The sequence below is a fragment of the Macrobrachium nipponense genome, chromosome 16 (assembly GCF_015104395.2).
Source record: "Macrobrachium nipponense isolate FS-2020 chromosome 16, ASM1510439v2, whole genome shotgun sequence".
Taxonomy (NCBI): domain Eukaryota; kingdom Metazoa; phylum Arthropoda; class Malacostraca; order Decapoda; family Palaemonidae; genus Macrobrachium; species Macrobrachium nipponense.
Genome location: NC_087209.1, coordinates 70515721 through 70532564, shown reverse-complemented (window position 1 = coordinate 70532564; position 16844 = coordinate 70515721). Strand labels below are relative to the sequence as shown.

General features: G+C 36.8%; 1 protein-coding gene and 1 pseudogene across 1 annotated transcript; one reads left to right on the top strand and one right to left on the bottom strand.

Annotated features, from left to right (window-relative positions):
- The first annotated feature begins 2494 nt into the window (after positions 1–2494).
- The window catches only part of LOC135195458 (protein O-linked-mannose beta-1,2-N-acetylglucosaminyltransferase 1-like), a 48091-nt pseudogene continuing 33741 nt past the window's right edge, over positions 2495–16844 (top strand).
- On the bottom strand, positions 5869–6837 carry LOC135195369 (uncharacterized). The gene has a single exon (XM_064221630.1). The coding sequence runs from the start codon at positions 6835–6837 to the stop codon at positions 5869–5871; it is 969 nt and encodes a 322-aa protein (XP_064077700.1).

Sequence of the window (16844 nt, the reverse complement as noted above, 5' to 3'; positions counted from 1 at the left end):
CGTTGGTGAAATAAGTCTCCTGTACATTCAAATTTGAAGGTGCAAATTCATTGAACGCTAAGTTCCAAATAACATTATAAAAAGAACGTTTAAGGAAGAGAGAGAGAGGAGAGAGAGAGAGAGAGAGAGAGAGAGAGAGAGAGAGGTTTGATTTGTAAGGAAAACGGATTGGTATATTTTTCAAGGATCATAGCAAAGGAAACGAAGAAGAGTGAATATCAACCAAATAACACTATAAAAAGAGTAAAAAGAACAGAGAGAGAGAGAGAGAGAGGATTTGAGAGAGAGAGAGAGAGAGAGAATTGAGTAAGGACTGATTGTATTTTAGATCATAGCAAAGAAACGAAGAAAAAGAGTGAATCAACCAAATAACACTATAGAAGTTTAGGAGAGAGAGAGAGAGAGAGAGAGAGAGAGAGAGAGAGAGAGAGAGAGAGAGAGATTGATTTTGTAAGGAAAACTGATTGGTATATTTTTCAAGGATCATAGCAAAGGAAACGAAGAAGAGTGAATATCAACCATAAAGTAAATCGGTCTCTTGGCGGAAATAAGTAAAATAAATGCGCGGATATCTTCGGCGCAATCAAGTTGCCTATAATGCTGTAAGAAACTCTGAGCCACGGCCCATGAAACTCGCAGCCGCGCCCCATGAAACTGTGACACGACCCGGTGGTAGCCTGTGTTGTTGGCACCTATGGGCAACTTTAACCTTAAATAAAATAAAACTTGCTTATGCTAGACAGCTGCAATTTGGTACGTTTGATGATTGGAGGGTGGCTGATCAATATCCAAATTTGCAGCCCTCTAGCCTAGGTAGTTTTCAAGATCTGAGGGCGGACGGAGAAAAGCGCCGACGGACAGACAAATAGCCATCTCAATGGGTTCCTTTTACAGAAAACTAAAAAGGCCATATGACCAAAACGCCAAATTCAGTATGCGGGATTTAATAATACTTTGGAATGGCGAGAAAACCAGGAAGAGAATTTAAACAATGCAAACGCCTTAAGAAAAAAGGTTAAAATAAAATAAAATAAAAAATGGAACTACAAAGAAACGGAGAAGGAACGAATCCATCAGTAGAAACCTGGAAAGGACTTATAAGAACATGGATATTCACCCTCCTGCTATCAAGCAAGGCAATAATAAATAATGGAGGCATGGTTATAAAACACACGCAAGAGTATGATATTCTCAACAAATGTTCTTACCGTGTAAAATCATTTATTGTTCCTTCTTTTATTCTTCCTGAATATAGGTCTATGTTGAAATACCATCCTGTGTGATTATTATTATTATTATTATTACTATTATGATGATGATGATGATGAAGATGATGATGATGATGATGATGATGATGATGATTATTATTTATTTAACTTGCAAAGCAAGCTTGCAAAAATACGAGAATAAAGAAACATAAAATGAACGAAATAACAAATAAACAACAATTGAGATGAGACAAGAACCGATATATATATATATATATATATATATATATATATATATATATATATTAGGATATATACATATAATATATATATATATATAGATATATATTATATTATATTATATATTACTATTATATATATATATATATATATAAAGCAATCACACAAACTAGCCAACTCAAAGTTATACATGAAAGGTGGTAGGCCAAGTGTATGGACCATGCAGCGTGAATCATGCTGAATTCCTTTTATTAAGTGCAGTATTATTTCGGTGTGCGTTTATGTTTGTCTGTCTGTCTGTCCGTCTGGTCCTCATAACACATGGTACTACCATTTTTAGCAGTCATGCTTCTCGACTAGGAACCCGGATTTGACCTCTGACACCGGAGAGGGAAAGGATACATGGGTACGTTTCCTTAAAAACCCAGGTATGTCTTTGATTACCTAATTACCTATTAGGCGAATTAGGTAGTTGTTGTAGGTTCACCTAGGTTGGAGAGAGAGAGAGAGAGAGAGAGAGAGAGAGAGAGAGAGCGAGAGAGAGAGAGGAGAGAGAGAGAGAGAGAGAGAATAATTTTACCTATTAAACCGGAAATGGTACTACAATATTTAAATAATACACAATCAGTCATATTTCGAGGAAGAACCTATGTAGGTTCTGACGAGCTATAAGCAACAAGGACTTTATTCATACCAACTGTCTCGTTATGACAACTATATTACAACCAGGCATAAGCCAATTGTTAGTAGTTTTATCTATGAGATCTCTAGGCTTTTATCTTGACACCTTAATGAAGTTTATCCTTTAGATTTCTGTGTCACCATATTTAAAGGATGCAGTAGTTAATCCTTGCATAAACCGATAAAATAACAAGAAATTAAAAGAAATAAACACACGAATGAAGCAATAGGGATGAACAAAATAATTAACTGGTATACCATACAAATAAAGTTTTCTATGATATTTATTGGGAACTCAAAGAAAATGGAATATCTTTAGAGGAAAACGAGGAAAATAATATACGTCATCAGACATTGCTACCAGTCTCGTTCGCATTGTTTCTGCCTTGAAGACTAGTTTTCGATTTATTATCACATGTGGTGACGTGTAACTTTCATTTCTTAAGTAAGGATGTAACTTTGCAATCATGAAGGTAAGTAAGACCTGCATAAGACCTGTTATATGAGATGTTCAGTTATATATCCAATTACCTAGTAGTGATTGAAGATATAAAAGTAGACGTCGTCGGATGTTGATGTTATGATTTTGTTTCTCTGGACGTTGTTTAACTTATTTTGACTTAATCCAACACCTTTTTATATCACTGGGAAAGTGTAAGTGAGTGATGTTTATAATCTGCCAAAACAAAGTAAGGTAAAAACAATATGAATATTTGTAATAAATTGTTTATACAAATCCGAAAGCAGTGGGTTGTGGGAGGGGGAAGGGGGTGTGTTCAGACGTCCAAATTAGAACGCTTAGGTTAGGCTACCCAATATCTAGATCTTGTTTTAGGGTGCGTTGAGCAGCGTTCACACCAAATGCGTTGCGTCGGGTCACTCTAATTCATGACTCACCGTGAATCGCCAACCCAGTTTAACACTGCTTTCTATGGGCCTTTGAAAGAATCCGTTCACACGCATGCATCGAGTGACGTCACGTCGCGTCGAGTCAAGTCACAAATAGAGCTGGACCTATTTTTGACGTCAGTCATAGTGAGTCTAGTGTCATTTGGCCTTAAATAGAAATATAGTTGTTAGGATTTTCTACTTTATAGAATTCTATATTGCATTTCAATTTACGAACCAAGTTATGGTCTCATTAAATTTTACTAATATCTTTTTTTTACTTTTATATAGACAAAATTTATAATAAAAATTTCTTTGTTTACCCTTTCTTTGTATCCATATCATATAAATTTAAAAAATATAAAAACTTACCTTTATTTAGTTTTTTTGAAAATCATTATGGTTGAGTAGTTAATATATATATATATATATATATATATATATATATATATATATATAATATATAATATTATTTCTCTTGATGTCTCGTCTAATTCATTTAGAATTGTATGTTTTAGTTATCTTGTAAAATTCTATCAAAATAAAACTTTGCTTAGAAAAATGGTTATTTTTCCCTGTTCCAATTGCCCGCCTGTAGTTAGTATTGTTTTTCTTATAGACAAAATGGTAAATAAAGGAAAATCCCTAAATTTATTTTAATAGATAAGATGAAAAAAATCCCGCATGTGGAGAGAGAGAGAGAGAGAAAGATCAGAAAAAAAAGATACATACTGCAAAAAATCCCAAATGCTCTTACAAACTTGAGAGCTTCCGTACAGAGAGAGAGAGAGAGAGAGAGAGAGAGAGAGAGAGAGAGTTACAAGGCGTTACAAGGAGTTACAAGGATTAGAATGTCTCAAAGACTTGTTAGTCCATCCGAGAAGACATCGTGTGCTCACTTATCTGTAGTAGCAGGTTTTACTGTTCATTCACAGTGTCTTAATGATTTTGTCTAGCTTTCTTTTAAACTCTTCCACACTGTTGCTGTTTACAACTTCTGGTGGCAGTTTATTCCATGTGTACATATCTTATATGTAAAGAAGTTCCCACAGTGGGATGTTTTGTATCTCTTCATTTCTAGTTTCCATCATTATCTCTTGTCTGGTTATCGTTTAACGTAAATAGGTTACTGTCTACTTTTGTTATGCCTTTCAGTATTTTAAATGTTTCTATTAGTTTTCCTCGCAATCGTCGTGTTTCTAGGTCATACATTTTTAGGCTCTCTAGTCGTCTTCGGTAACCTATTTGCCTGATGGATGGAATTAACTTTGTGGCACTTGCTTGTACCCCTTCTAATCTATTTATGTCTTTTCTTAGTGTTGGTGACCAAAACTGTACTGCATATTCAAGATGAGGTCTAACTATTGATGTGTTGAGCTGCAGCACCGTTTCGTTGTTTCTGTATTTGAACTGCCTCTTTATGTATCTCACCAGTTTCTGTGCCTTCTTTTCAGCTTTTATGCACTGTTTTGTGGATTTTATTTCATGAGTGTTATTTGTTTACACTTATCCACGTTAAAAGAAAGCGAGAGAGAGAGAGAGAGAGAGAGAGAGAGAGAGAGAGAGAGAGAGAGAGAGAGAGAGAGAGAGAGATTTATAACACCAAGAGACAAGGCACAATTAAAAATCTTTCAGATGATTTCCTGCTATATTTTAATGATTCGAAATATCTCTTGTAAAATGTAGAAAATCAAGGAAAAATCAAGAGAGAGAGAAAGAGAGAGTATATGAACTGGGTATGGCTTCTGCAGCCTGCAGGTAACACACTTCAGCTTGTTGTTGGGACGTTGTTGTCCAGATGTTGTTCAAAATACGGAGAGAAGTCTAACTCAGGAATATTCATCTTGTTAACTGTGGCTTCCTATTCACTGGAAATTTTTAGATATCTAAAAAAGAATACGGGAAAACCATAGAAATAAAATTAATAAAAGTAAAACATAAGAATAATAAAAATCATATGCTGAATAATCAAATAGATATTAAACCTAATAATTGAAAAATTTTTTTTATAAACAAAAAAATTGAACCATTAAAACTTTTGTCTGATATATATATATATATATATATATATATATATATATATATATATGATATATATTTATAAACACGATTAAGCAGCGACCGGTTTTGTTCTCAGGAGTCTTTGAAATAGACGCATCTTCCCCCCCTCCCAACCCAAACCCCCTCTCACCCCTACCCCCCTTCCTCCTGACTGCTGATGATGGAGCTGAACAGCCCAAGGAAAAGGAAGTGAACGAGAGAATTGTAGCCTTGCGAGACACCATCCAGTGCAGCAGGTGAACTTGGACGGGATAATTCTTCAACTGCAACAGAGGGTTCTACTACAATGAAGAGATTCAGAAGGCGGGCGGAAGGGAAGAACGCACTCGTGTGATCCAGATTACTAAGGAGGTGTTGCAACAGCAGGCCTGGCAAGACAGCGCCCACTCGCTTGAAGCTGAAACTTGTTTCTGAAGGAGAACGATCACGAGAAGATATAGAAACGGCAGCTGGAAGAAAAGATCCTCAAGATGACAGACGAAAATCAGCAGCTGAAGGACAACACGAAGGAAATTGGGCAAAGAAATGATGTCCTATGTGAGAGGATAAGGGAACTGATTGGGCAGTTGGCAGAGACCGAAAAAGCGGCATGGATGGCGAGGCTCATCCAGGAACAAAAAGACGCAACCGACAAGTGGGAATCCGACAGGAAAGACCTCGAGGTCAGGTTCCAGCGCCTGCAGAAGAAAGTGTAAGACCTCACGAAGAAAAAGTATGGACTCCAGAGTGAATTTCAGGCTGTGAAACTCAAGCGGAACGAGCTGACATACCTTCTAGAGGAACGAAATCGTCATCTGGAGTCGCTGGAGAGGAAGACCGATATCCAGGGCGAACGGAACGACCAGCTGGAAGATGAGGTTCGACAGCTGCGAGGAGCGAAGGAGAAATTGGTGTGCGAGGCTTGCCGAGGGTCCTGGGACGGGTGGCTGGGGCCTGTCACGGGTCGCGGGATGGGCAGTCGAGGTCCGCCAGGGGTCCCGGGACGGGTGTGCAAGGCCTGGGAGGGGTCCCAAGATCCACCATGTGTTCCAGGACGTGTAGGCGAAGCTCGCCATGAGTCCCACCATGGGTCCTGGGACGGGCAGGCGAGGCCCACCACGTGAGTGAGGCCCGTCAGGGGTCCTAGAACAAGTGTGCGCGGCCTGCCAGGAGCCCTGGGATGGGTGGGCGAGGGCCCCCATGGGTCCTGGAATGGGCAGGTGGGGCCCCAGGGATGGGTGGGCGGGGCCTGCCATGGGTCACGGGATGGGCGGCTGAGGCCTGCCACGGGTTTCAGGATGGGCAGGCGAGCCCGCCATTGTGTCCTGGTACTGGCGGGCGAGGCCATCAGGTGTTCCAGGATGGGTGGGTGGGACCCGCCATGGGTCATGGGACAGGCGGCCGAGGCCTGCCTGGTGTCCTGGGACGGGTGGGTCAGGCCCACCATTGTATCCTGGTACGGGTGGGCAAGGCCTGTCACGTGTCCCGGGACGAGCGGGTCAGGACTGCCGAGTGTCCCGGGACTGGCGTATGAGGCCTTCAGCATGTCCTGGGACAGGCGGCCGAGGCCTGCCAGGTGTCCTGGAACGGTTGGGTCAGGCCCGCCATCGTGTCCTGGTACGGGTGGGCAAGGCCTGCCACGTGTCCTGGGATGGGCGGGTGATGTCTGCTGAGTGTCCCGGGACTGGCGTATGAAGCCTTCAGCGTGTCCTGGGACAGGTGGGCGAGGCCCACAACGGGTCTCGGGATGGGCGGTTCCTTCCCTAACAAAAGGGATCATTAGTTGAAAGATACAATAATGTATTGATGATGTATTTTTCAAAATACGAAAAGTTAGAAAAACTGGGAGCTTTCGACTGTGGCGCCAACGATCGAAAGTTGCCTGTTTCAAACCTTTTTGTAATTTGGAGAAATTCACTATCATATAGTACATGATTGTGGCTTTTAATTCATTTTCCAGGTCACGGCATAGTGATGCACCACAGATAAAACGGATCAGAGTCGATACTTGCAACTAAAAGTATTGGGGTATTCATGAGGACCATGCATCTAGCTAACTGATCCAAAAAAAGGTTCCAAGCAGTCCTGATCCATCATCTAGATCATTATATAACCTAAGCTGTATAAAAAGCTAAACATATCAAATAGTCCACTCAAAAATTTGCTAGAGAAAATAATACCTTTCTGAAAACTTAGATAACGACCTGCATAACCTTTCACTCATAGTTCTCATCTTGTGTACTATCCTAACTAAAATTTCTTTCTAGTAGATTATAACCACACCATAGGCATTCCCATCTCCATCCCTTTCACTGGAATTCATCAGATCAAGTCATTTCTACATCTGTGAAATCAACTGTCACCAACCACTCTTGGGATTAAATTAAACCCTTTTCTCCTGGAAGCTTTACAGTAGTGCACATGTTTTGGACAATAACTGGGCTGCATAATTTACATGTTGCCTTTGAGTTCCTGGCACATTTGAATCAGTTTTGGTGTTAAATTGTATTCAATTGCTGTTTTATCCAACATTTCTTGTACTAAAGCAGATGAAATAAAATCTCCCTTTTCTGTGTGAAATCTATGTTCCATAAAATTCTTCCTCATGTGAGGCGCATCAGCAAATGCAAATACACTCTTATCTGTGCATGGATTTTTAAAAGGAACTTTAGAATTCACTTTCTTTAGGAAATCTGAAGAAACTTATACCTTGTCCTTTGGTGTTATTCACTTAGTTATTACAACCGTAAACTGAGAAATGAAAACCAAGAACCTTTTTGCTTCCAAGTGCAATTTCAAACTAAGCCGACTGACTAGGTTCATGTAGCAAAGGCAGATTTAATACCACACGGAGGCAAGACGGGCGTCAGTGACGTCCTATTTTGCTACCGCTCACGAGTGTTAGACCTGTTTATCTAGTTCTTGAGGCTACCTTGTTATATGTATCATTATTACTAGAATTGTAAATCAATCGAGTATTGTTGCTTGTAGTGGCATGCGGGTCTATGCTGCCTGATATGTTTCTCCTAATTGGACCTTTCTCATCTTTCTTCACACAATGTACGGCTCTCTGTGTCTCTTTCTCCAGGACTAATTTGTATTTCTTCATATGCCACTTTGTAAGATGGCCTACCAGACGGTACTATATTTTCCTGCGTGTGTGGTGTAAATGATCTCTAATTAGCTGTGTTTATGAACTCCTTGTTTGTTGCTCCATTATTTAGTACTAAGCCCATATATATATATATATATATATATATATATATATATATATATATATATATATATTATATATATATATATGTATATATATATATTATACACACACACACACATATATATATATATATATATATATATATATATATATATATATTGACGAAGTGCCAAGTATCTGGTCACTACACTTACCATTCATTAACTGATACCTCACAAAAGCCAGACACCTGAAACCCTCATCACAGGTATTAAACGACTGAACTGAACTCTAAAAGGTAACAGTGATTCCTTAACAACTTACCAGTATTGCAGAAAATCAGACTAAGTTCATCAAAACAGGTGTGAGGTAATCTTGTAAGTAATTAAATTAATCAAAGGGCATCACTCCATCAACAACTTTAAAAGTCTAAGTATTCCCTGATTTCAGAAGTCTAAGTACTTCCCTGGTTCTAAGTCACATCAAGTAAATTGAAGGAAACAGATTAATCACCACTCTATGTTTCTACCTAACATCAATATAATCATAATTAAATGCAAATATATCTGTAAAATAAGAAAACACTTATAAAAATTTTAAATACAAAAATTTATTATTAAACTCAAAAATTTATAAGTGAAATTCACAACATCAGGAAAATTACTGTTACTGACTTGAAACAAAAAAGTAAAGTTTAATTAATTCTTGAATCAAATTAGGTAAATTAAATCAAATTAATTTGTCACAAAATTCAAGAAAATTAATTCAATTGAAATTCAAAAGTGTTAGGCAATAATTGAAAAATTAGAAATTAATTCATAAGTGCTAAACAATAATAAAACTTGAAAAGAATTCTAAGTAATGCAAATTAATTCACAAGTGTTAAATTTAATTAAATGTGCAACGACTAATTAATGAAAATAACTAAGTCAATTAAATTGTGAATTTAAATGAAATACAGAAAAATGTGGACAGTATCAAAATAAAAAGGCACACTTCACAAGAAAATGAACAAATTCACAAAAAATGAAACAAACACAAAACACCAAAATTTGCAATGTGTAAAAGTGTAAATCTTTTCACTCAAGACATTGTAACCATCAGTTTTTACCAAACTTTCTTAACCATCTGTTATTAGTTTTTTTTTTATTTAGTTAACCATGTTCCCTATCCGTTATTAGTTAACCACTGTTCCTATCCATTATTAGTTACGTTCCTAATCATTATTATTGCAATAATAAAAAATAACACACTTTACCTTTTTGGTATACCAACTTCTTTCTTTGCTGCAGTCTTGTTTGACACTTTCACAAAAACCAGGCGCCATTACAACAACAATGTTTGTTCAGATTCCACAAAAAAAAACACTATTTAACACTAAATAAACTCTAAGAAATATCAAATATGAAATTCTCAAATTACGAGTGACCATTCAATGAGTACGCAATCGTTACGTTACTTTAAAAATCAAAAGTGCTATGTGATGGAGAGAGAGAGAGAGAGAATGAGAGAGAGATGTGAACGGTTTGAGAATCTACGCCCGAATGAAAAAACTTCTCCCTTTACGGAAGCTGGACAGGGGAGACACAAAACGTTTTTGGCAAAATGCTTCCAGAAGCTTCGAAATCTTATGCAACTTTACATGCAAAATGTGTAACCTGCACGTGGCTTTGACAAAGACATACACGTATGAGTCCAGTCTGTTAAAAAAAAAGACACGTACCCGACTCAATCGACCGAAGCAGAAGCCCCATATCTTACTTGATGACAGATTCCCAAAATACATTGAAGATTTGAGCTCGCTTATCAAACGTGTTGACAGATTTTGAAAAAAACTCTAGCTTTGACGGACAAAGAAAATCTCTCTCTTTCTACATTTTACGTTACATATTCTTTTACAATATGTTATGCGAAATCTGAACACACATTTAAAACATCCTATCTCTAAGCTATCTAGGAATCTGAAAAAATGTTGCACAAAATCTTATATACAATATTTTATACAATCAAAACTACATTGTTTTTGCCACTAATGTGCTGCAGTCTTAAGTTATACTGTTGCAAGCACAAAGACCACCTGGTCAGTCTTTGATTATGGTTTTTCATTCTCTGGATAAATGATAGTGGATTGTGATCAGACAACACTAAAATTTCTTCATTCCTAGGTCTATTCACGTACACTTCAAATTTTTTCAATGCGGTGATTAAGGCTAAAGTTTACTTCTCAATTGTGGAGTATACTTTTTGATGTTTTTTCAGTTTTGTAGGCATGAAGCACACAGGATGATAGATGTTATTTTCATCTTCTTGAAGTAGAGCAGCTCCAATGCCACAGTCTGACGCATCAACTTGTATCACAAATTTCTTGTCGAAGTCTGGCGCTTGAAGTACTGGTCTTGAAGTTAATATGGCTTTTACCTTCTCAAAGGATTCTTGACACTCTGGAGTCCAAACAAACTTAGCTTTGGGACTAGTTAAGTCTGTCAAGGGAGCTACTACGGCTGAGGAATTTGGGCAGGAGCGACGATAGAATCCAGCCATGCCTAAAAATCTCTGTAGCTGTTTCCTGGTATTAGGTGGGGTAGCCTTCTACATTAGCATTTACTGGAGCAAGAAGGCCTTTCCCAACTTCAAACCCAAGATACTGCACAGTTGCCTTTCCAAACTCACTCTTCTCTAGGTTGACTGTTAATCCTGCTTCTTGTAGTTTCTTGAAAACTTTCCTCAGAATCTTCAGATGTTCTTCCCACGTTGTGGAGTAAATCACGATGTCATCTAGGTATACACCTACGCCTTCTATTGATCCTAGCAGTTGATCCATCACTCGTTGAAATGTTGCCGGTGCATTCATCAGACCAAACAGCAGAACAGTATACTGATACAGTCCAAATGGAGTAATAAAAGCTGACAGCAACTTGGTATTCTCATCTAAGGGAATTTGATAATATCCTTTCAACAAGTCTATCTTGGAAACAAACTTGGCTTGCCCAATATTATCAAGTAACTGATCTATAAGAGGCAAAGGATAATTATCAGCCACACTGATAGAATTCAGTTTCCTATAATCAGTACACATCCTAAATGAACCATCTGGTTTCTTCACTAACACACATGGAGAACTAAAGTGACTTGAACTGGGTTCTGCTAATCCATGTTGCAGCAAATACTCAACTTCCTTCTTCAAAACATCTCGATGATACGGTGATAAGTGATAGGCTCTTTGCTTGAAAGGTTTTCCATCTTCTTGAATCTTGATTTCATGCTTGGTCAGATCAGTACGTCTAGGCACATCTGTAAAAATTTCTGGAAAACTTCTGATTACTTCACTTAGTCTTCACCTTGTTCAACACTCAGATGTTTCAGTTTATCCTCCAAATTTTCCAAAATTGAAGAATTATTCATCTTGCTTTCAGCTCCCAATTCGTAGCCATCATCATCTTCGGTAGATAAAGTTGTTTGGGTTACTGACACAGTTTCAGTTTTAGTTTCTGAGAAATAAGGTTTCAAGAGGTTCACATGTATCTTCTTTTGTCTTCTTCTTTCTGGTGTTTCAATCACATAAGTTCTATCATTTAACTTCTGAATTATCTTGTAAGGACCTTGAAATTTATTAGTGAGGGGAAATCTCTTGACAGGTAAAAACACTAACACTTGTTGACCAACACTAAAACTTCTTAGCTTAGTCTTAGCATCAAATCTCCTTTTCATTTTCTCTTGACTCATTTTCTAGTTTTCTAAAGAGAATTTTCTAGTCTCTTTCAACCTTTTCCTTAAGTTCTTCACATACTCTCCTGGCTTCCTCTTGATTTTCTTCCCAATTTTCTGCAAGAATCTTCAACGGTCCTCTCATTCTCTTCCGAAAAATCATTTCATTAGGTGAACATCCCATACTTTCTTGATAAGCACTCCTAACTTCAAACAACATTAATGGTAAACCAACATCCCATTCTCTTCCTGACTCAGAACAATACTTTGTCAGCATACTTTTCAATGTTTGGTGGAACCTTTCCAAGGCACCATGAGTTTCTGGATGATAGGTAGTGGATAACTGTTGTTTCACTCCTAACAAATTCATCACATCCTGGAATAACTTTGAAATAAAGTTTGTTCCTCTGTCACTTTGTACTATTTCTGGTATACCAAACTTTGAGAAAAACTCCACAAGTTTTTCAGCAACTACCTTGGCAGATATGTTTCTAACAGGGATTGGTTCTGGATATCTTGTCACAGAACACATTAATGTTAACAAATACTCATTTCCCTTCTTTGTCTTCAGCAGTGGTCCAACCATATCACTACTGTCTTCAGTAACACTTTGACTACTCGGAGTCTCTTCAGGAGCATCAGGTTCTTCTTCTTTGTCGTCGTCTTCTTCATCTTCTTAGGAAATCTCTTCTTGGTCAGCATTATGGGAAACTTCACTTCCCTGGAACAATTCTTCTAAGCACAAAGGTCCTTCACTTGATCCTTCTTGGGTGTGTAAATCCTCAATTTCTTCACTTGCAGTCGTAGTCCTCTTCATACTTCTGGTAGTTACACAATTAGGAAACAGGTGGGGGTTATTCTTCTCCAACTCTACTGTAGGACTAATCCTCAATGGTTTGTATGTCACTACAGGACAAGGAATAAATGGCACACCACTAACTTCATTCCCCAACAGAACATGTACACCTTCCACAGCCAGTGAGTACTTTACAGCAAAATCAACATTCCCTGTCACCAATTCACATGACAGTGTAAGCGGCATATAAGAGTGACTTCCTCTCCTCCTATAACCTTCAAAATAACTGAATCTCCTGTGAGACTCTTCTCCAACTGAGGGTGAGAACCACGTACTACCACACTATGGTTACTCCCTGTATTACGTAATATCTTGACTGGTACCTGCATACTTCCTTCTTGAGTTGACAGCATACCCTCATAGATATATGGCTTAAAAGCCTCCACACTGCTAAGCCACTCACTGCTTGAGGTAACATTTCCACTGGTTGCTAAACATTCAGCTTGTTTAGATTCATTTTCTCCGGAGTCTGATTCTTTCCCACACTGCTCTTCGTAGTTTGTTTCACCTGGTCACCTTTCACTACTTGACCAACTGGCTTTGACTGCTGTTGATTCCGGTAACACTCTTGACTGTAGTGTCCCACTCTTCCACACTTGAAACAGACAACATTAGGTTTCTGTAACTGTCTTGAAAAACTGGATGAGGATTTCACATTAGCTTGCTGAGTTGTATTACCTTGTGTACTCTTGGTAGTATCACTTGTGGGTTTCCCATTAAATTTGTTCCTTTTATTTGAATAAGACTTAAAACCTGGGCATTGTTGACTCTGGTACTTGACATTGTGATTACGTTTACTACTAATTATATTGTAATCTTCACTCAGTGTAGCAGCTTTGTCAAGTTTCTTCACCTCTCTCTCTTTTAAATAGGCTCGTATATGTTCAGGAATTCCCTTAAGATACTGTTCAAGAACAAGTAACTCTTCTAACTCATCAAAAGTTTGAACTTTAGCAGCTTCTAACCAACGTTTGAAACACCTTCTCACTTTGTAAGCATAATCTAAGAATGTTCCCTTCTCCTCTTCTCTTAAATTTCTGAATCTTTCATTGTAGTGCTCTGGGGTCATCTGGTAAACTTTTAGCACACTGCGTTTAAGTACCTTGTAGTCTTTACACTGATCAGCTGTTAAGGCTAGATAAGCACTTCTCCCTTTACCAATCAAGACACTTTGTAGCAAAACTGACCATTTATCTTCTGGCCATCCCATACCTAAAGCCACTTTCTCAAAGCGATAAAAAAACTCAACTGGAGCTTCTTCAGTAAACTTAGGGATTAACTTCTGTACTCTTACTACATCAAATACAGGGTCTTGATTACCTTTGTTAGGGTTAGACGGTGTTACAGGTAATGTGGATCTAGCTCTTATGAATTCCATTTCCCTTTCATGTCTTGCGATTTCTCTTTCCTCTTTTATCCTTTCTCTTTCCTCTTTTATCCTTTCTCTCTCCTCTTCTGCTGCTTTTTCTTCTTCTCTTTCTCTTCTTTCTTGTTTTCCCTGTCTGTTCTTTCTCTTTCAGCTTGTATTTTCAGCTTAATCAAATTCTCTTCTGCTTCAATGCGTTTAAGCCCTAACTCTGCATCAGTTTTCTCTTTCTTTTCTGCTTGCTTATTTATGAGATCAGCACGTGCTACATTCAACAACTCTTGAGCCAATTCTAACTCATCTACATCAGTTATTCTACCAGAGTTTATCAATGATTCCATAGCAATACATCTTATTTGTGCCTTTACCATACTAGTAGACACATAACCACCACATGCCGCTGCTAAAGCGCTCCACTGTGCCTTGGTCAGAGTGGTTTCAGATAAAACTTGGATGGAAGGGGCTGCTAAAAATTCCTGAACCTTGAACTGAGTCATTTTCCTCTAAGTTATCAACTTACAATTCAAAACAATAAAAGCAAAACAAAATTATATGGTCACTCTCCTAACAAAATATATCCCTAACACAACCAGTATATACTAGAGTGATAATGAAATCTGTTTTCCCTGGTCTCTGGGCACCATTAATTACTTGTGACAAAGTGCCAAGTATCTGGTTACTACACTTATCATTCATTAACTGATACCTCACAAAAGCCAGACACCTGAACCCTCATCACAGGTATTAAACGACTGAATACTCTAAAAGCAACAGTGATCCCTTAACAACTTACCAGTATTGCAGAAAATCACACTAAGTTCATCAAAACAAGTGTGAGGTAATCTTGTAAGTAATGAAATTAATCAAAGTGCATCACTCCATCAACAACTTTAAAAGTCTGAGTATTTCCCTGATTTCAGAAGTCTAAGTACTTCCCTGGTTCTAAGTCACATCAAGTAAATTGAAGGAAAACAGATTAATCACCACTCTATGTTTCTACCTAACATCAATATAATCATAATTAAATGCAAATATACTGGTGTAAAATAAAGAAAACACTTATAAAAAATTTAAATACAAAAATTTATTATTAAACTCAAAATTTATAAGTGAAATTCACAATATCAGGGAAAATTACTGTTACTTGAAAACAAAGTAAAGTTTAATTAATTCTTGAATCAAATTAGGTAAAATTAAATCAAAATTAATTTGTCACAAAATTCAAGAAAATTAATTCAATTGAAATTCAAAAGTGTTAGGCAATAATTGAAAATTAGAAATTAATTCATAAGTGCTAAGCAATAATAAAACTTGAAAAGAATTCTAAGTAAATGCAAATTAATTCACAAGTGTTAAATTTAATTAAATGTGCAACAACTAATTAATGAAAATAACTAAGTCAATTAAATTGTGAATGTAAATAAAAATACAGAAAAATGTGAACAGTATCAAAATAAAAAGGCACACTTCAACAAGAAAATGAACAAATGCACAAAAAATGAAACAAACACAAAACACAAAAATTTGCAATGTGTAATAAATCTTTTCACTCAAGACATTGTAACCATCAGTTTTTACCAAACTTTCTTAACCATCTGTTATTAGTTATTAGTTAACCACTGTTCCTATCCGTTATTAGTTAACCACTGTTCCTATCCGTTATTAGTTGCAACTAATAAAAATATAACACACTTTACCTTTTTGGTATACCAACTTCTTTCTTTGCTGCAGTCTTGTTTTACACTTTCACAAAAACCAGGAGCCATTACAACAACAATGTTTGTTCAGATTCCACAAAAAACACTTAACACTAAATAAACTCTAAGAATTATCAAATATGAAATTCTCAAATTACGAGTGACCATTCAATGAGTACGCAATCGTTATTTTACTTTAAAAATCAAAAGTGCTATGCGATGGAGAGAGAGAGAGAGAGAGAGAGAGAGAGAGAGAGAGAGAGAGATGAGAACGGTTTGAGAATCTACGCCCGAATGAAAAAACTTCTCCCTTTACGGAAGCTGGACAGGGGAGACACAAAACGTTTTTGGCAAAATGCTTCCAGAAGCTTCGAAATCTTACGTAACTTTACTTACAAAATGTGTAACCTGCACGTGGCTTTGACAAAGACATACACGTATGAGTCCAGTCTGTTTAAAAAAAAAGACATGTACCCGACTCGATCGACCGAAGCAGAAGCCCCTTATCTTACTTGATGACAGATTCCCAAAACACATTGAAGATTTGAGCTCGCTTATCAAACGTGTTGACAGATTTTGAAAAAAACTCTAGCTTTGAACGGACAAAGAAAATCTCTCTCTTTCTACATTCTACGTTACATATTCTTTTACAATATGTTATGCGAAATCTGAACACACATTTAAAACATCCTATCTCTAAGCTATCTAGGAATCTGAAAAAATGTTGCACAAAATCTTATACACAATATTTTATACAATCGAAAAGGGGAAATATGCTTTTTAAAAGTAGCAAATATATAATATATATATATATATATATATATATATATATATATATATATATATATAATATATATATATATATATATTTATATATATATATATATATATATATATATATATATATATATATATATACATATACATATATATATATATATATATATATATATATATATATATATAT